This window comes from Sturnira hondurensis, unplaced genomic scaffold, assembly GCF_014824575.4.
Source record: "Sturnira hondurensis isolate 20B ecotype Veracruz unplaced genomic scaffold, ASM1482457v3 Scaffold0022566, whole genome shotgun sequence".
NCBI classification, from domain to species: Eukaryota; Metazoa; Chordata; class Mammalia; order Chiroptera; family Phyllostomidae; genus Sturnira; species Sturnira hondurensis.
In genome coordinates, this window is record NW_028095197.1 from 2711467 (window position 1) to 2732750 (window position 21284).

Sequence of the window (21284 nt, forward strand, 5' to 3'; positions counted from 1 at the left end):
AAAGCAAAAAAAATGGATTTATGCAAAGAATGTAGATGCCTCTCCCTGTTTTGTTCATGACTATAAAAAAAGTGGAGGGAAGGAGACAGGGAGCTAAGATGGTCCACAGACATAATGCCTGCTTTAGTAACAACAGTCGAACAGAAAAGGAAGTAGGGGACACAGTTCTGCAAACTAGTGTCTCTTAAAATAAAAAGTTATTCTGCAATAGTATGTGCAAGAAATAGGTAAAATCTGTTTAGTAATCTTATTATCACACCTGATTGGTTCACATTAAATCTGCAAAGCTTATCAACTTGGCACTTTTTTCAGATCAACATAAGTCAGTCTCAGAAATTAAACAAATCACCATTAATGTTAAAGCATAAAGAGTTTTCAACTTATTGCTATAATTTTGATAATGCATTTATTTGTGTATGTCTCCATTTACTTTCCACGCTGCACAGGTTTGCCGTCAGCAAATCTGGCTGCACCGAACCTCACTGTGGAGGAAGGAAAGTCTATCACGTTATTGTGCAGTGTTGCGGGCGATCCAGTTCCGAATTTGTACTGGGATGTCGGTAATCTGGTTTCCAAACATATGGTAAGGCTTGTCTTTGGCTTTGTGTTCATAGACAGATGAGAGAGTGTCTCAGAACTTGAGGTTGTATTAACCTACTGATAACCATTTAATATTTTATAGAGCCACATACCAGGAATTTTGGGTGTGTCTTTATATTTATTCTTAATTAACAAAGACTAATGCAGGTTTGCATTTTACTTACGTAAACTCAATAATCTGGAGAGACTGTGTGTCTCTAGTGAGCTTTTTGTGTCATCGTAAACAGGGTGAGCGACTCTCCTTTTCCCTTGGAGGAAGGTAGGTAGGCGTTCAAGGATTAAATTAATTTCACATATCAAACAATTGAAATCTAGAGAAATAGAACAACTTCTGATTTACTCCTTAGCCTGTGCTCGATTAGGCTGGAAGCCTTTTTTTCTAATGTTACTAATTATTTTCTCTAGTCAGGGGAAGAAACCCCAAATCTCGTCACTTTGGGATCACTCCTAACAAAGATTATCTTTGTCTGTTAATTCATTTGTAGAATGAAACAAGCCACACACAGGGCTCCTTAAGGATAACTAACATTTCATCTGATGACAGTGGAAAGCAAATCTCTTGTGTGGCAGAAAATCTTGTAGGAGAAGATCAAGATTCTGTGAACCTCACTGTGCATTGTACGTAATCAGACCAGCATGTGTTTTTAATAGCAAATGATCATGGACACACCTACATTTGTTGTTGGGGCACTCTGGGTGCTGCTTAAGTGTGTTAAAAATGTGTATGCAGTGTTCTGTGCATACTTAATGAAGAAATGTTATCAGCCTCTTTCACTTGTTCTATTTCTGCTAATCTCTCTTCCTCATGTGTTGTCTTTCTCTTGAGCTTCTTTTTCGATCTTAAGCTTGTCCTCTGTGCCTTCCCCTGTCTTTATTTGAAAGAATAGGTTTGAGCTGATCACCTTCCTCTTGCTCATAAGTTTTAGTTTAAATTATGATTAACTAGTTTCTAAATTTTTCTATATAAAAGCAGTAATAAACTCTGAAGTTTTGATACCTAAAGAATGGGGCTGGCTGTTTATAAACACCCACTTTTACTGTTGATGCAATAAAACCTCATTAGTTTGATATCAAGTCTCTATAAGAAGGTTGAGAGGAGTCCTACTTAAATTATTGAAAGTTATTATCACCTGCAAAAGCCTTTTATTATTATAACTGCTTTAAATTTCTGTATACATTGAAAGAGAGGGTGGGTACCCTCTACTAAGATAGAGGGTATTAATGGTATTAATGCTTGTTAGGCATATGTGCATTATTTTCCAGTATTTAAATACCATGACACGTATCTTAACATTCCAGATTGTAGCATTCAGTGTGAATTTAGTAAAAGTCACATATACTGTTCACATCATTGCAAATCCTATGTTGGCATGGTATAAATTAATGAGGTTTTATTCTGTTTGAATAAGGATTTGGATGAGAAAAACACAAGTGGGCATGTGTACATGCACAAATACATACCACACATATGCAGACACTGGTTAATGTCCACTCATAGCAGGCCTTCTTATGTGACTATTGGAGTGGATGACTGATATCACCAACCACAATCTTTTGCCAATGCCAATACTACCACTACGCTCAGTAGTTGCTGGATTCATAATTTCTCATCATTTTGACCTTCCTGGGAGCCTGAAGTTAGTGTTATCCCAAAACCTGCACAACCAGCTTCTGACTTAATCAGAAGGTCTTTAAATCAGCACCTCACCAAAAGCTCATTTGAGCATGGTGGAATGAATAAATGTGTCCTGGGCATTGGGGCCTAGGCTGGTGGGAGGAAGGTAAGTGTGGTTCCTACCCCACTGTGAAGTAGGAACTGTGGTCTTTGTTTTTGTAACCCAGACCTACAAATAAAGACATACAAATTTCAAATTTTCTCAGTTTATGTTGATATTTATGTGGGAGCCATGGTCTAAAAAATTAACCGTATCTATCAAAGTTTGGATAAAGAGTAGAAGGAATAATTGATAAGGAATGTTAATGACTGGGATAACCTGTGCAGCAACTCCACTCAGAGTGTATTAGTCATCAGGCTACAGTTTCTTTCCCCTTCATGTGAAGAACATGTACAACCAAGAGGCGGGGCATGCGGGGCAGGGCTTCCGGATTAGACATCAGGGATCCTGGACTCCTGTTTCAGATCTGCCTCCCTCAGCAGCCTTGACCAAGTTACTTAAGCTCACTGGATTTAAGGTTCTTCATCCGAAAAATGATGCCATTAGGTCTCAAAGGTGTTTTCCAGTCCTTGGTTGTGTAGTTATCAGTCAGACCATATTGAAAGAAACAGTTATTAGGGGTTTTTCTTCACTTAGAGAAATCCCTTCACTCAGGATAGTTACTCTGTTTAAGGATGCTTCTTAGTATTTGTTTCCCGAAGCATAAAGTGCTTTATATTTAATGTTCAAATAATCTCTAGTTTGTCCATGTTTAGATAGAATTTCAGGCATTAAAAGGATCAAAACATTGACATCTGAAATCCTAGCCCCAAACCCCCACTGTATTATAATAAAATGTGATGCTTTTAAAGAGCCTTTACTATTGATAATCAGTGAAATCAATCAGCATTGGTCGGACCATTTACTGCACTGATCAATTTGATCTGTTTTGCATAATTCATATGAGATTTGGGCTGCAGGCAAAATTTCCAAAGTCATCTTAGTCATTATTTGTATTATTTAGTGATGTACTCTAAAAATAGTGGCCCTCGATGTTTTGATGATCAATCTATATAATATCAAGGCATATAAACCGAAGTCAACTTCAATTGAACCCTTTCCACTGTCAGAAACCTCTGGGATCTCTTTGGAGCTGGTTCCCACACTGATTAGATGTGAAAAATAGCTGTGATGCACGGGTCTTTGGCAGAGCAGGGAAAAGAATCTCTCTGAAGCTCTCTGTAGGGAGTTGCATCAGCCTTGATGATGATACAAAATATTGCTGGATTCCAGGGTTGCAGGTCATGTGTGTTTTCTGAAACCAAACAATGGTTGAATAAAACCCCCTATCGATGACAGAAATCTGGAGATGGGGAAAATCTTTGAACTTTCTGATGCTATTAACTCTCTCTTTTTCAATTTAGTTGCTCCAACTATCACATTTCTCGAATCTCCAACCTCAGACCACCACTGGTGCATTCCATTCACTGTGAAAGGGAACCCCAAACCGGCGCTTCAGTGGTTCTATAATGGGGCAATACTGAATGAGTCCAAATACATCTGTACTAAAATCCATGTTACCAATCACACGGAGTACCATGGCTGCCTCCAGCTGGATAATCCCACCCACATGAACAATGGGGACTACAAGTTAGTAGCCAAGAACGAGTATGGGAAGGATGAGAAGCAGATTTCTGCTCACTTCATGGGCTGGCCTGGAATTGATGGTGGTGAGTACCTGATACTTTTGCATCTGGAGAGAGGATAGGGTCTACTACTCAACTATGGACAAAATCATGTGTACAACAAACTACCCCGCAACCCAGTGGCTTACAACATCATTATTTAGACTCGTCATTTTGACCTACCTAGTCTTGCTAATGGGTCTGTAGGTCAGCAGGAGCAGTTTTGTCCAATGCGTCTTTATTCCAGGGTGTAAGGCAAAGAAGCAGCAGTTACACAGAAGGTCTGCTTTCTATCATGAGTATGGAGTGCAAAAACACAGCTAGAAATATGCAAGGCTTCTTAAGACATAGGTTCAGGACTACATGTGGCCTCTTCAGCCTATGTGCTCTTGGTCAAAGGAAGTCACAGGGCCAAAGCCACGTCCAGGGACCGGGGACTTATACTCTTCCCAAAGAGGTGATGGGGGAATGAATAATTTTGAACAATGATCTCATATACACATATTATTTTATCCTGAGTGTTTAATGAGATTTTGTAGCCACAATGGCAAGTCTCATGCAAAACCATGAGCAGGAGAACCATGTGTTTGGCTCCTGAACAATCTAAGACCTATTTTCTAGCCCCTTATCCATTTGGAACTCAGAATGCTCCTTAACTCATCCATGGATGAGAAACCAGTTCCCTGGCATGTTTTTCTTACCTGGACTGACTGAATTAAGGCATCCTTTTTATTAGATCTTGAATTGGTTTTCTAGGACTGGTAATAGTTTCCATCTGACCAATGCGGTGGGAGAAGGAGGGCTGGCATTAGGAGTCTGCTCCATGACCAGCAGTAGGATTTCAGTATGAGCCCAAGTAACAGCAAGCACAGTTGTCAGGCATTTACCTGCTTCAGATTCTCTTGCTTAGTGGAGTATTCATACTTGCTTGGTCTTGTTGCTCAAAGACCTGTTGTATTGTGGAGACCAAGGCTTGTGTTTGGATATTGGGACCTATACATAAATTGAATTCCTCATTGTAATAGCTCTGAGTTCACCAAAACCACACCAAGATGGCTTGGCAGAGAAAGGGAGAACAGAGACTGGGAGGCCTGAGAGGCAAGGGCTGCTTGGGAATAATAAACTCCTGTGGTTTGCAGAGCAACTCCGTGGACAAAGGTGATGCATGCAAAGCCAGCTTCAATGGTCAATGAAAGTGTCGTAATTCTGATCACATGATAAGTGTTCCCATTTTCCTGGTATTTATTAAGAATATGCAAATGCACACATTTCCTTAGAGTGATCAAAACGTGATTTACATTCCATAGGTTTGATTTACAGACAGCCTTTCAGGAGTATATAAAACAAGCTAGCTGTGTTTGGGTGCCTTATCCAGACACCCCAGGCAATTGTCTTTTCCATTAATTCCTCCTTTTAATTGAGTTTAGCTGCTTGGCTACATTTGCTGTAGTAAATCTCTAGATTATTGTGTGTGTGTTTTTCCCCTAGCATGTTTTGGAGAATACAACTTTTAGTTAAATTCAGAGACCCTGTTTTAGGACAACTGCTTTTTGTTCGTTTTTAAGTAAATTTATTGTTTGTGAATGATTTTAGACTTACAGAAAAGTTGCAAAGACAGAAGAGAGTGTTCCTAGATACTTTGTACCCAGTGTTTACTATTGTTGGTATCTTGCATTACTGCAGTACCTTGCTCAAAACTGAGAGACTGATATTGGTACATTACTGGTAACCGAACTTCAGACTCTATTTGAATTTTGCCAACTGCCTTTTGAAACTGTTGGAGGTGAACTTGATGCAGGGTGAAGGTTGGGCATTTACAATTTTAGAAGTGGTCTATGTGCTTTGATATATGCACCGTTTGGTGTGTGTAGTAAGCAGCTTCTATTTTAGGGAGGATTTTGATGTATTTTGTTTTGAACATTTCTGTGTGGTGCCAATGTTTGGGAGAGCTTAGCTCTTCTTATCCCTGTGGCCTCATTTTTATCAATTATTTCTGTTAGTATGGACCTAGCTAGTGATAGGAAAAAAATATTTTCTGGCATAAGAATAACTTGGAATCTCTCAAATATTTTCTTTAAATGAAATAATCATTTATTTATCAAAAATAAAAATTAAGCTCAACTCTATAAAGATGTACTCTGCCCTTTTCCCCTCTCCTCTTCTTGTTCATTTATTAGTTTTATCAGGTCTTTAAAATAAAAATATCTGCTTTTCAAAAAGACTGATTTTGGGTTTTTCCTTTAAGTATTTACTTAAGGACCAGCTATCAAGGAGTAATAAATGAAAGTGGAAATGAAAGAGACTTGGCCCAGAGTAATAGTAGATATAAACAGCCCTCATGGGCCATAAACCAGCGTGACCAATTAGAGCTTGACCTCTCTTGGCTTATGTGGTAGAATCTTTGTGGGTATTTACAAGATTTGTAGCCACAGCATACAGATAATGGCCTTTCTTAGAATTGATTCTTTTCCCTCTCCTCCCTTTTAAAGCTAAAGAAAAATAAACAAATAGCAAATATATGTATATAATTTCCCCACTGGTCTAAAGATACATTCCAAGTTGAGGACAACAGATCAAGTTGGAGTTTATATGTGTTCTGTATTTTTGCTGTCATCACATAGTAATTGATGAAGAAACTTAGCTTTTCCAAATATTTCTGATAAAAAATTTCAGCTATATTTTCTCAGTTGTTTTGATGAGATTGTTTTTTAAACACTGCAAGTTCCCTGGCTTATAAGGCAGCAGCAGCCTGGGATCACTGGGGAGCGGGTTTGCCAAGCCCAAGGAATCGAAATGGCAGCTCTGCTGTCCTTGGCGTGTGTGTTCCTTGGTCAGCTTGGAACTGAGATTTCCATGGAATGGTCACCTTGCTTAGGGATTTATTCCTTCGTTGGAGCTAGAGAATGAATTGCGTTGAAAGAAATTAAAACAGAAACAAAAAAACAAAAACAAAACATCCCTAAAACAGAAATGGGTGAGCATGGAAGAGGACGGACTGATTGGACATAATTGCAGTCTTGATTGCCTTCATGGTAGCGTGGTGTGGAAACACAGGTGGTGGTGGCAGGCATTCCACAGGCCACTGGGAGAAAGGATGAGGCACAGAGACCTCTAGCCAGCATCAGCCAGGCCACGAGGTTGCCATCCACAGGGTGGAGAGCAGGCAGTAAGAGTCCCATAGAATGTCTTTCCACAGTGCTGGGACCTTGCAGACTCCAACACCAGACCCAGCTAGGGTGCTCATAAAGGACAGGTGTTATCAGATCTTTAGATGTCAGCAGGATGCCGGATACCAAGCCAAAGCCTTCCCATCTGTTAATCACTGGCAACCTGGCTAGTAACTGAGAAAGGGAGAAAAGGCTTTTCCAAACTTCAGACACTAGATTGATCATTTCAATCTGCATAGAAGTGAACTCATCAGCTCTGTTCAGTTTTGGGTTATGTTCAAAACATAAAACAGCCTTGGGTTTCAAAATGAAATCTAGAGAAGTACAGTGTTTATCTTTCTAGCATACTGATGAGCAAAACTTGTGACAATGAAACTAGTTGCATTTTATTTTTGTTTTTCACTGTTCTTTTAAAAGTTATTTCACTAGGAGAAATCTCGTTAAATGCCTGGTACAATGGCATGCAACTCCTTGCACACTGAAATCAAGTGGGAAGTTTTAAGTATTATTTTCATTTTTGATATATGTTTCTGAGGCACACCTCCTGCAATTCTGATTCTGTGGCTCTCAGATGAGGCTTGGCCTTCAGCATTTTGTATTTTTAAGATCCTCAGTGACTCCAAGTTCAACTAAGGGCAAGAGTCATTGGTCTAGACTTGAGCTCTGACCTGAGTAAGATTTTTCCACTCATTGTTGAGTAACACACAATCCTTTGGTCATTTTAGGTTGCAGACAAAAGCTCAGTTGGGAAATAGCGTGTCCTGTTTGAGTCAGAAATAAAAACTCTGGGCTAAGATTTAAGGGCCAGTCTCCTGTCCGCTCCCTGTTCAGGCCGGCTACATGGGGGTAGGAGTTGGAGCTTGCTAGTGAGGTTTAAGCCCCTCTGCTGCCCAGGAGGAAGGGATGGGAATGGAAGTGTGCTTTCTGGTGGCTTTGTGTCTTGGGGCCTGAATGTACTCAGAGCTGATTCATGGACCTTTTACCTGGACCCCTTTATGGGTTCTTTGGAGATTCTGCTCTACAGTCCCCGCTTCTATAGTTCCCATGACAGAAGTGAACACATTTTTGTTCCAGCTGGTGGAAGCAATTCCTTCCTCAGCACCCTGGAATGCAGCTTCGTGTTGTTGGGTCCCTCTGCTCCTCCAGGGGGCTCTGTTGTCAGGACCTAAGACTCTGCACGCAGATTTCCTACCATGCTATCTCCCTCTGTTCTTCAAGGAGCCCTCACCACCCCTTGTTCTGACACCTCTGGGTGTACAAATCTAACCCAAATGTTACCTATATTCCTCTACCACAGGAATATTGCTTTAGCCTTCTCTGGCAGGAGTCAGGCACTTGTCCTCTGAGTCTTCTGCCTGCAGGAAATAAGTTCAAGTTCTCAGAATAGTGCTGCGGAAACCCCATGGTACAGTGGTGGCAAGGCCAACATTTCTCCCCAAAGAAAATTCTTTCTCAGTCCTTCCTTATTCTCTCTGCTCTGGGACCTCTTCAAGTGCAGTGCAAACACTGATCCAGCTCACAGCTACTTCTTTCATGAATTCTGCAGGGTTATCCCCTTAGCAGTAGGCATTGGGAGAGTAATAACGGAGGAACCCATTCCTCACCTCCTTTGTGTTGATGCTCTATAGCCATTAGGGTGAAACTTTCTGCCCGGATTTTTTTTCTTGGCACTGGCCTTGTCCTCCCTTATTCAGAGAGTGGACTTGCCCAGGGAGGAGGACCTCGGAACTCTGTCACCTGACTATGTGAACTTTCTAACCTTGGAGCTTTGAGAAGAAAACTAAGTCAAAGGTTGTTTCCTAGAAAGGGTAGGGAAATTAAGCCATCTCTGGTGTCTAAGCTCTTTCCCTTTCTCCTTCCATTTGGAACGAGGTCACTGGGAACAAAGCACATCTGCTACCCACACCCATAACATTTGTGCAGCCTCTATAAGAGAGTGCCTGCCCCACTTAACATTTGGATATCTAGCTATTTTTAGGTTTGCTTTATGTTTCAGTATAAATTTCCATCTTAATGCCCATTGGGGCCTTTTGCCTTTGGTCAGACTTACAGTGTTATAAACCAGAGCTTCTCAAAAAGATCTCCTAGTGTTCCTGTTAAAAATGAAGATTCTGACTCAATGGGCTGAGAGAAAAGCCTAAGTCTGTGCATTTTAAATCAGCTCCCAGACAATGCCGATGCCGCAAGTCCTGGACCACAAGCCTAGAAGCCAGGGTAGTTCTGCTCAGCAGAACCTGGGGAAGGTCCTGGAAGAACTGGTCAGGCATCCACACTGACTCCTCTAGGCTCTCAATAGTAATATTGATAAAAATATAGAGTAATTAGTGCACTGAAATATATTCTAATTAGGTTTGGCAAAAAGTAAGATGAATTCAATGCATGGCTTAAGGAGGCTTGGGAGAGGGAATAAAAAGTAGAGAGAGCAGTGCAGAATATGCATAGAATGTGTGGGGCTATCTGAGAATTCTCCAAAGATTCTGCTGGATCCTATTTAGCTTACGGGCCAAGAATAAGTCTTGTGTGAGATGAAATCGATCCACTGGATGGCTGTCATTGGAATTCAATCCTACATATAGAAAAATTCTCTTTATGAACATGAAAGAGCATGTGAGACTGTGTGGAGAATAGAAGTGGTAAGGATGTCTTTTTAAGTAGAATTTTAAACAGAAAGTAATGGCATGTTGCTTGTGAATGTCAGGAAGAAGAACCCTGGAGTCTTTGTTAGTACCTGCTAATAAGATAGCACATGTTTCAAGAATTTTCAAGGTCAGATAGTTCTAGGAACGTGAACACGTTGATTGTGTAAGAGTAGATTTTCCTATGGAAATCATTACTGAGTGACTAATCGTTTAGGCTTGGAACAAACCTAGCCAGAACACTAGATGATAAAATACCCTTGGTTTAAAGCTTCCCATTCTTTAGCCAGTACATAAAGAGCGTCTCTATGGCCCACTCATTCAGGAAGACTGTCACAGCTCAAGAATGCTCATTCACACAAGCAGTGGGAGTTAGTGACTTATGCTTCCTAATCCGGGAGCGGTTGTCTCCTATGCGAAATTCGCGTCAGGAACAAACTATAAATACTAGAAGAGTTTTCCCCACAGCTTCGCATTCGTGCCGTGCTGTTTTATGAAAAGATTCATGACGTCTGGATGAACTAGCGCACTTAGAATTGCCCTTGAACTGGCAGATTTAGATTTGGTGTATTTAGGCCAGGGAGTGTAGAGAAAGGGAATTCCTCCAAATGAGTAACATTGAAAAAATAAATGCCCCCCCCCTCTACTTGCCCCTCAGGCCATTTGTCAGTACCCAATTCTTGTCCTGGGAGTGAGAGGGGAAGTTCCACCTGCTTTTCTGACTTAAATAACCGTGAAGTCTGGTTTGGCTATAGGCTCATACTAATCATGATAATTAAGATTTATACTTAAATAGTTCTTTATGTCTCCAGAGCACTAATGTTAATTAATTATGCTTCCCGAAACTCCTGAGGAGTTGCCAGGGCCAGTGCCATTATCCTTTCCTAGTGCATGGAAAACTCCTTTGTGCAGAAAAAGTGGAGAGATTCCCCGTGCTGTATACATGAATGGCTCAGCCAGAAATGAAACCCAGGCACCTGAACCCCCAGCGTTTTCAGGCCCCAAGTTCAGCCTGCCGCTCAGAAAGGGAAGAGGAAAAGGATCTAAAATCAAAAGGCAGGCCACCCTGAGTAAGAAAACACTGTTGACAAAGGACAGTTTATTTGAAAAGACCAAACCTTTTGCTATGGCTTTATCATATGGAATTCTTTGAAACATTTTTTAAGATCACACTAAAGAGAATCTCAAAATAGAATTGAAACTGAAGTCTCTCTCTCTCTCTCTCTCTTTTTTTAAGGACATTAAATAGAGGCTATAAAAGCTTAAAGGAGGGAAACAGATGTGTCTTCTGGCCTCCACCATTATGTTTGTCTTTGCAAAAGAATGAAAAGGGAGCCCTACTGTCAGGCCACCTATCTTCCCACAGTTTTTAAAAATCCTACCAATGTATTTTTCTTTAACTGTACAGTCTCCTCTCCCAGTTAAAAAGTCATAAAGATTTACTCATGAAGATTTACATAAAGATACAAGATTTACTCATGAGCCATAACGGAGTTTAGAAGATGGAAATTAAAGAAGTCCTCATTTAAGCCATTTAGCATCACATTATAAGGATGATGAAGGGCTCTGGTTTGATACTGTTGGGGGGAAAGTGATTTTAATCGACCATGTTTAGAAGCCTAAGTGCCTGGGGATTCAGACATCACACATTTAATGCAGAGCTTTGCTGGGAGTGCACGTGCAACTGGAATACAGTCTCTTATTATTTTCAAGGGAGTGCTGCAGGCTGAGCTCTGAACCTGCTGTCTTCTCCCTATAGTCCCAGACACCAGGCCTTAGGTCGAGAACCTACGTGCAAGTGAGTGTAGCACCTGGAGATGCTCAACTCTTCAGAAAATAGAACTTGGACATCAGATAAGCAGACATCCCTGCTCCGTCCTCATCTTCTTTAGGTTGGCAAACGGTTGTAGCTTCAGCTCTTGAGTGGACTGTGGAGGGAGCAAGTGGTCTGTGGCTTGTTTGGAATGCCAGTGGGGTGCCTGGACTTCCCAGATTCCCATATTCCTTTCCGGAGATTCCCACCATGCAGCTTTTGGGCTTGGTGCCCCCTCCTGTTGTCTATAGTTGAGATTTCTCACCCAACGAGAGCTACTAGGATAGATTTCAAGGAAGCATAACCCTTCTCAAATCCCCAGGACACGTGCATTACTCAAGCTGGATGCTATTCATGTATCGTTCATCCATCCTCTTTCTGTTGGCTTTTTCTCCCTCAGAGATAGTCTTTGCCTGTCCTTAGTCACCTTTGAGTCCTGAATATCAACAACAGGATTTTCTAGCGTGGCATACAACAATGTTATATGACAGTCATAGTTAAACTAAGTAAAAGATCCCAGTTATAAATTATACTTAATAATAGCAGGATATTTTACAAATTTGACCATTACCAGAAATTGGAAAGGAAAGTGGTGACGTTTGTCCCTATGTCTGCATTTAAAATGATGTCACTAACCCCCTCACTATGGAAGTGTGAACGTCACGGGAGGTTCACTTCACTGAGAGGTTGCTAGAAGCAAAACACTGTGTCGATGAGCTGGGGCCAGTGGGAATAATGGGACCCTTGTTTTTCATAAAGTCTAGGTCTCTGCTCCTCACTGGGCCAGGCTCCCCAAACCTTTGTACATGAGGAGGCATTTATTTCTTTATGGTGACGAGTGGGCCCTCATCAGACATAGTACAGTATGCTCAGGAGGGGGAAAAACCATCATTGTTCCTCCCACATTATCTTTCTGTGAGTTTCATAATCTGGTGCTAAATTTGGCTCTTGCTGGCAGTGACAGTAAAGTGACAATACATCTCATGCAGCTGGGAAACTGAAGGTAGGACAATGTAGTGCTTTTCAGAAATTTTAGATGTGACCTGATGGCTTTGCTGGTCAGGTTGGTAGGAAAAGCACGCACTGATAGGTATCAGAAGTCTGGAAGATAACTGTGTTACAGATTATGGGCTAATCTATGTATTTTAGATCCTACCCCTAAATCCCACTCTTCGATACTTGACAAATTGTTTTGATGTTTTGGATTTTCCCTGGAGTTTTGTGTGAGGAATGTGCTGGGGGTTCCCTTTCTGTGAAGATGTGGGTGGCACCTGTCAGTCATCTTCACTGAGGCCCTGTCACTGTGTGGCTTAGATAAACCTGGATCCACATCCTCACGATGTCTTACTACTTTCTTAAGGGACTGTATTTGTAAAAGTGGGTGGTGATGGGTATGGGGTCTCTGTGGGCCTGAGCACAAACCAGGGTGCCTGACTAGTCCCAGTTTTAGCATTAAAAGTCTGCTCAGAGAGAGCCTTATTTCTGACAAACTGCAGGAATTTGCTTGCGACTATCCCAGTTTTAAAATTTTAAGTCCAGTGTCTCAGGAATCCCCTTGGTTTCAGGCAGTCTGGGGTGGTGGGCCACCCTTGTACAGAAGAAGGTCCTCACACTTGTATCTAACCACTTAAAATATATAAATCAAATTAAGTTACTGTTAAATAAAATAGATGATATCCTCCTCCAATTATATCTTCATAATGAGCCAGAAGGCATGGTTCGAAGTTCGCATTGTCAGACTTTTGGAGTTCCATTGTGGAACACATAAGGGAGGACCCCCAAACTCTGTCTTCATTCCCCCAGGTTTAAACTTCAGTCCCCTTCAAAGTGCTCTCCGTTTGGTGCAGTACAGCTATTGAGATGTTTTTTTCTACTGCTCAAAACAGTTTTTGTTTTTATTTTATTCTTTTTTAAAACTTTTAAAAAAATGTGTTGTTGTTCAAGTATAGTTTTCTGCCTTTTCAAAACAATTTTTAATATTCATAGATTTTGATGCCTTTTAGTGCTCCTGCTGTGTTTTGTTTCACATTTTCCACATCAGCAAAACATTTCCCTTTGAGGACTTTTTTCATCCAGGGGAAAAATAGTCACTCAGAGTGAGATTGGGTGAATAGGGAGGGTGGGGCGCAGGGGTCATGCTGTTTTGGGTCACAGTATGGGCAAATGCATTGAAGGAATTTAAAAAATTCACTGAAGCTGAACACAGCCTCTCACAGCAACACCAGCTGGTACACTGACACATGGGTGTACCATGTACGATGGGTTCCCAGAACACTCACCCAGCAGGGGAAGCCTATATTTCAAGGGGCCCACCCTCCAGAAGATAATTCCATTTTGGGGGCATTACCCTCATAGTGGTTTTGGTAGAGATGATCCTCATCCATGGCCCCTGCTCCATGAGCTCTTCGGTGAGACATGTGTGAGAGGTAATGAGCGAGCATGTGGCCACCCAAGACCATCTCTCCTGGCTCAACCCTTAGCCCTCCCTCCCTTTTGTCTTGGGTCACAAGGTGCTGATACTGGTAGTAGGCCACCAGTGGAGTGACAGATGTAGAGGAAAGTCTGGCCAACCCTGTCACATGTATTTAGGGCTTGTGGGGAGGAAAGTCTGGGTCCTGGGCACCTGGAGTGAGGTCTAGCAGTGAAGAGTGGACTCTGGTGGGCAAGCCTTGCACATTCAGACTGTACATTTGAGGGTACAATGGAGAAAGGGACCAGAATGGGATTCCTTAAAGTAATAGATTGCTGAGAATTTCGAAGAATGACTTTCTGACTTGAGGTTGTAGGACTTTTCCTTCAGCAGGGGTAAGAAATCCTCACAGTGAGGGGACACCATTTGGTCCAGGAACTTTGCAAAGGAAAAGGACATCAGCATGTGGATGGCTGCCCAGCAAATGGTATGACCAGGGCTGCCCCTGGGATTTCCTGCTGCTTTACTCACTGAGTTACCTCTCAAACTCCAGGGCAGCTTTCAGGGCCCTCCTCTGGAATGTCACAGCAGCGACAGACAATTCTGACGATACATACTGACGTATTGCAGCCTGACATGCAGAAATGGCGTCTGGGATAATAAAACTCAAAATTCAGTAGAAATTTACCTGGCATCGATGACTTTGCGTGAATCGATGCAGGGCCATTCACGTGCTGCACAGGGGTGCACTGTGAATGGCGCCCCTCACACAGACAGCGGCCCAAAAGGCGCTCCTGAGAGCCCGGGGCCCGGGCTGCACATCCGTGTGCAGCCGCCCTGCGTGAAAGTGCACCATCACCTGTTTAATTTTTCTCCTGCTGAAGTAGGTGTTCTTCTAGTTGCACTGTGTTAGAATTTTAATTTAAATATTAGGGCTATATTTATTTGGTTCTTCATTCAGGCCAAAGCTTAATTATTCTCCAGGGAATACAGGAGCAGAAAATTGGCTGGTTTTACCTTATTTTAAAATAGTATTTTTTTTCTGCTAAAGGTTCAAAAGTGAAATGAGAACTGAGTGAAGTTTAAGGTTTACAAGTTTTACTTTTTCATGTGGTAAGTGAAGACTAAAAGCATAGGAAGTAGCTTTGGAAATTTATTTTGTGATCACTTAAATGTTATATCAAAATTTAATTTTATTTCTAAGTAGACTTTCATATAGAGGCCCAGTTAGTTCTGAATGGAGAATAAGTAGGAAATATTTTTTGTCACCAGTTCTTGTTGACAGTGACTTTTAAAAAGATTTAAAAATGTGCTCTGGCTGGTGTGGCTCAGTGGATAGAGTGCTGGCCTGTGAACCAAAGGTTTGGCTGTTCAATTCCCAGCTAGGACAAATGTCTGGGTTGCAGGCTGGGTCCTTAGTGCGGGGTGCACAAGAGGCAACCACACATTGATGTTTCTCTCCCTCTCTTTCTCCCTCCCTTCCCCTCTCTCTAAAATAGATCAATAAAATCTTTAAAAAATAAAAAGATTTTAAAATGTTACTGCAAATTCTCATGGGACTATTTTTAAGCAGAAGAGTCTGATCACCTTGGTGAATACAGAGTCATCCAAAAAATTAAGTGGATATACTTTGGATTTCTATTTGGCATTTTAATTTATAATCTCTTATACGTAAATAATTTCAGTAGAGAAAGTACATTAATTTTTTTCTTGTGTCAGGGCAAAAAAAAAAAAAAGAAAGAAAAGATTCTATTTAGCCTTCACAGCCTCCCTGAAGACCAAGCAGAGGGCACAATTGTGTTTTAGATACCATCACACAGGCCAGGTGCTAATGTGTTCATGAATGTAAATAGAGCTGCCAAAACATTGTTTGAAAGTTACCCCCAAATCATCAGAGAATAATAAGAGTGATACAGAAATGATCTGTCTCTGGGATGAAAATAACCAAAACTGCAATGAAAATAGCCAACTGTGTAATAGAAACAGCAAAAATAAAAGGTCATGATTCATTGATTGCTGAAGTTTTGCCATCTAAAGTGATTTGTGGGTTTTCTTTATTTTTTTTTTCTTTTTTAGAGGGCTGGAGGTTGTGGGACAGGGGAGGGGAACAGAGTTAACATAAAGCAAACTGAGAATTTCAGGTTTTATTTACCTGTTCTATAGAATAATCTATTCACTTATAAAATCTTCAATATACATTTAGCACATTTTGTGGGTATAAGGTAGTACTTTTCAAACTTTGTATGCACACTTACAGATCTTTACTTTGTTTTGCTTTTTCAGGTGCAGACCCAAACTATCCTGAGGTAATTTATGAAGGTAGCTATCATGTTGTCTTTATTTTGTATTTACTCAAAAAATTTATATAGCATGAAATAAATCAACTGAAAGAAGACCTTGAAGTTCAGTTAAATATACATTTCAATCATTACATAGGCTAAAATGACATTTCAGAAAAAAATCATTCAATATTGATGGCCTTTTCCCCTTGATATTTACAGTGCCTGTAAATAGCATTTTCTCTCTCATGCTCTGTTCTTGGAAGTAGTAAATCCATTCTGCTGTAACAGACAATTTGTTTCCATAATTGGGAACTAATTACCTGTTTAAAAGCCACGGCTACCAAGAAAAGGGTGGTGTATCAGTTTCTAGTTATGACAGTAAACCCAATTCAAAATTATGTTTTTTGTACAATAAGAAAGTTTGGCTCACAGACAGGACCTCAGAGGCAGGGCAGATTAGGGTGGGTTAAACCAGCAGCTCAATCCTGTTATTGGGTTTAAAAGCTGGGGCCCAGCTTTTATTCATTTCTACCCTCCTCTGCCCATTGTTCTGATTTCACTGATGACTGGCCTCCCTTATGGGTTATTGAATGCAGTCAACGGAGAGGCTACAGTCATTCACATTGATGGGAGAAAGGGGAGAGTTTCTGAAAGGACTCCAGAAGAAAGATAATGTTTCCAGAAACCTCCATCTGGCCCTCCTTGTGCCTGATTCAAAACTCAGTTGGGCCATGATCCATCTTGCCTCCATTACTGATAAACAGGATGGATTAACCCTTGACTAACTTAGACCAGCTTCCCTGGAGAATGTGCTTGAACCCCTGGAATAAAATGGTGGTGTTTTAGAAATGTGGAAGGGAAGAAACCAAAGGCCCACTGTACTAACTTTTAACTAAACATCTCATCTGTACTTTGATATTTTAATCAAATGTCAGAAAGTTTTTCTAGATGTAAAAATGCCCCTTTAGCAGATTTTTAAGCTACCTTCCTGACCAGGAGGCCTCTGTTGGGGAAGTGGCAGTTAACTTTCAAGACTCGGCTTAAAGTTTAAGGTTGATTAAAAGTTAGAGCGGTTAAATATTATATTTATGTATTTATTTCATGAAATATTTTATTCTTCAATTTTAATTTTTATATGCACATTGACTTTTTTTAAAGGATTCTGTGTTTATGTGCTTGTTATATGTGCATTTAACTTGAGCTAATTTTAACTGGGGATTATATTGTCTTGACCTGCTTTATACATGGTAAGCTATGATTTGTTCATGCTATGGTTTGGATGATTTTGTGCATGTGATTTGTGTGTTTTTGTTTTTATTTGTCTTGATATGGTTTACAGGAAGAGTATCTCAAATTGTATCACAAAGAAACATGTTTGAATTGTGATTTAACATTTTAAAATTGTGCTTTGGACTCCTGTCCAGTAATTTTAAGACTTAGTGTCATCTTTCCACTGGCCTCAGATACCACTTTGGGTCTTTGGGTTGGAGTGTCCTTATATTACCCCACAGATACTTTAATGACTTAATTTTGCATGAGTGGCTGGGTGGAATATGAAGAGGGAAAAATAAGCAAGTAAATGATATCTCTTAGTGTTTGAAATTAAGTTTTAATATATTAACAATGGAAATGGTGAGAATGTAGTTTTACAGTCAGTCACAAAACAGCAAACAGAAAATAGATGCTTTTTCTGTTACCCAATTTCAAAGGGACTCTCTGCTAATAAAAATATAATTTAAATTGGTTACCCCAAGGCTTGTGTGAAAATCCTATCCAGAGAAGTTTAGCTGGGACTGATTTAATGAGGTTGTTTGTTCAGGATACATATGATAGACACCATATCTATTTAGAATAAAAATACAAAGCATTTATATATTTATACAGAACATGTACAAACTTGATCTATAAATGTGTGATTCTTAGATGATTGATTCTCTTTTGTATTTATATTAAATACTTTATCAGAAAGGGGACATATTCTTGTGCAGAGAAAAATCCCAAACCAGGTTCAGAATTTGCCCACAAAACGAGATGAGGATGTAGAGATCCGGGTTGAGTACTGTGCAGGGTTGGCACTGTGCAGTCCCATCACCACAAGGGATTTAACCCAACAGTCAGGTCCTATTCCTCCCTGGCTGGGCTGTCAGCCGTGTGAAATCTTGTGATGTGTCTGGCTTTGTTCTTGGGTCGTACTATGGCCTTGTGTTTGTCGACAGCCTAATGACAACTTCATGGTTTCTTCTCTTTCCCTTTTCTCCAATTTAAGATTATGGGACTGTAGCAAATGACATCGGGGACACCACGAACAGAAGTAATGAAAATTCTTCCAGAGACAATGCTAACAAAAGGGGCCGGGAGCATCTCTCGGTGAGTGAGATAGAGAGTTGTTTCCTAGGTTGGTTCTCGGCGTTTTGGATGCCTGCATGTTGCAGGTAGCTATCGTATTGTCTTTATTTATGTATTTTTTCAAAATATTTGTCTAAAATTAAATAAACAACAGAAAGAAGACCTTTGGAGCTGCTTCAGGGCAAGTCTTTCAACAGGATGTTTTTATTGCTCAGATGGAAACAGGGCATTGCAGTTCAGCGAAACTCATGGAAAGGTTTAAGAGAAGCGATAAAGGCAGCCCCTGACTTAATGCTGGTGGTTCCTGTTTTAAATATCTGAGCTGTAAAAGGTTATCACTAGAAGAGCAAGAAAGCAGCTTTCTGGTACAGGCACATGTATAATTAATTACTCCTGCCTTCCACACCTGTCTGCTTAAATATTTTAATAAAAGCATTAGCGCCCAGCATATGTAAGGATATATATGGATATATGTGGGAGAATATAAACAATATGAATGAAACTAAGGTCCATTCTTTTTGGAGCTTGAAGTTCAGTCAGTGGTTGGAGATGTGAACACTAGCACTTTGTACAAGTGGAGGAGTGGTGTGTGGTTTGAGAAACAGAAGTAGAGGGGCAGGCGCTCTGTTCCTTCCTGCTGGGAGGGCCAGAGGAGTCTTTGTGGGACAGGTGGCATTTTCTGCGGCCTGTGCAACATGCCTGGGATTTGGACAAAGAGGAACAGAAGGGAAGGGATTTGAAGGGTGTGAACAAGAGCCTGCAGACTGGAAAACAGTCTTGATGGAAGGTAAGGCAGGCAAAAGGCAGCAGTTGGAGGCAAGGTTGGAGAAGTTGCCTGTGCCAGGTCATGAGGTTTTGACACACAGGGCCAGGTGGTTAGATGCACTTTGCAGTGAGGAGACACTGAAAGGGGCCTGTGAGAGCTCCAGGGTCACAGGGCTCCCAGGCTCTGTGGCAGGGCGATCTGTCAGCTGCTCAGGTAAAAGCCCAGTACGATTCCTCCATTTTTCCCTTTCTCTCACTTGTCATGTGCTGCCAGTTGCCCTTCCTGTGAACTCTGCTTCCTTGTAAACTCCAAACCCATCCGTAGGTCCCCACCTGCACTGCCACGGCTGCAGGCTAACTCGAGGGTTGGCAAACTAAGGCCTGCCGGCCAAGCTCTGGCTCATGACCTGTTTCTGTGAGGTCTGAAGGCTAAGAATAGTTTTTACATTATTAAGTGGTTTGAGAAAAAAATCAAAAAGAAAAATGATTTATGACACATAAAAATTTTATGAAATTAAGATGTCTGTTCATCAATAAAGTTTGATCAGAATATAGTCATGTCTATTTACATATTTTCTGTGGCTCCTTTTGTGCCACGTTGGCAGGCGGAGACGGCGTGGCCTGCAAAGCCAGAAACATTCCCCGTCTGGCCCTTTCCAGAGAGAGCATACGTCACTGCTCATTCCTGGATGACTCTGCCCCCCTTCTACCTTGTCCGCCTCTCGCACCCTTGTCATCTTCCTTTCGCTACACAGAAGCCTGAGTGACCTTTTAAAAACACAAATCAGATTGCTCATTTTCATTCTCAGAGTCTTCCCAATACATCGTAATAAAACTTTTATTATAAAAGCCCAACTCCTCACGGTGGGTGACAAGGTCCGACATATCTTGCAGGTCTCTGTCTCTGACTTCATCTCCCATATCTCTTCCCTGCCCACCAGCTGTCTTTTTAAAACACTCTCTTGCATGCTCCAGGCTCACTCTCATCTCAGAGCCTAACATTTGCTGTTGTCTTTATAAACCATGCATTTCCTGAAGGTCATTACATGACTTATCAAGGGTGTCAGCAGGCAGCCACTACCCCGTTCTTTTTTCTTCTGAGTCATTATCAATGTCTACAATGACCTTGCTTGTTTATTTGTTTACTTGTTTAATGTCTTTTTCCTTTCCCTGGATTCTTGGTCAAGATTTTTCACAGCTGTATCCCCAGCCACTAGAATAATGACCAGCACCTAGGAGGTCCTCAATAAAAATCAGGCTGATTAGATTCATGGTGAATGCTATAGACTGGGTTGGCAGACAGAGATTGGAAGTGGCCTGATGAGTTAAGGGTTTGGTACAGTAATAAAAAGATGTGGAGTGTATTTAAACCAGGGCTATGGCCTTGACAATGGGAGGCTCACAATATGCACATCCTGTATAGGGAGACACACACGTATTTCCACAGATGACTATATGCTTTACATTGAAATATGCTTTACGATAAAATAGCTAGACAAATGCTGTGGTAAGTCAAATGTGGAATGCTTTCAATTCCTGCCTTGTGCAATTATTTCTGTTTTTCTTCTCATATCGAACCACTTAAAGTATTTTGGTTTAAGAAAGTTGTGTGTGTCCATAGGCATTCAAGAGCACGTGTTAAGCCCACAGGCGTATGGGTATCTCAGTTACTAATAATTATGTCAACTTCAGTTTTCTCTTTTGAATCCAAATGTTAATTTAAGTTCCTAACTGGCATATCTCACCCCAGCTAATCCCCCACACAGAGCCCATTCTCACCACAACACATTCACGGTACATGAAATTGCTTTTGATGGAGCCATTTTTGAGGAAATTATTATTCTCATTATCACAAGCATCTCTGTTTACTCAAGGATTCTTTACATTTACAACTGCTTCAACAGGTTTACATATTTGTTGGCAGA

At 40.9% G+C, this 21284-nt stretch overlaps 1 protein-coding gene across 5 annotated transcripts in view; it reads left to right on the forward strand.

Moving 5' to 3' along the window:
- NTRK2 (neurotrophic receptor tyrosine kinase 2) overlaps positions 1–21284 on the forward strand; it is a 319680-nt gene that overhangs the window by 51039 nt on the left and 247357 nt on the right. For all 5 annotated transcript variants that reach the window (XM_037035692.1, XM_037035693.1, XM_037035694.1 and 2 more), the window contains exons 6-10: positions 447–583; positions 1086–1218; positions 3680–3985; positions 16250–16285; positions 18515–18615. In XM_037035692.1, coding sequence (XP_036891587.1) covers positions 447–583; positions 1086–1218; positions 3680–3985; positions 16250–16285; positions 18515–18615 — 713 coding nt within the window. The remainder of the gene's footprint in view (positions 1–446; positions 584–1085; positions 1219–3679; positions 3986–16249; positions 16286–18514; positions 18616–21284) is intronic.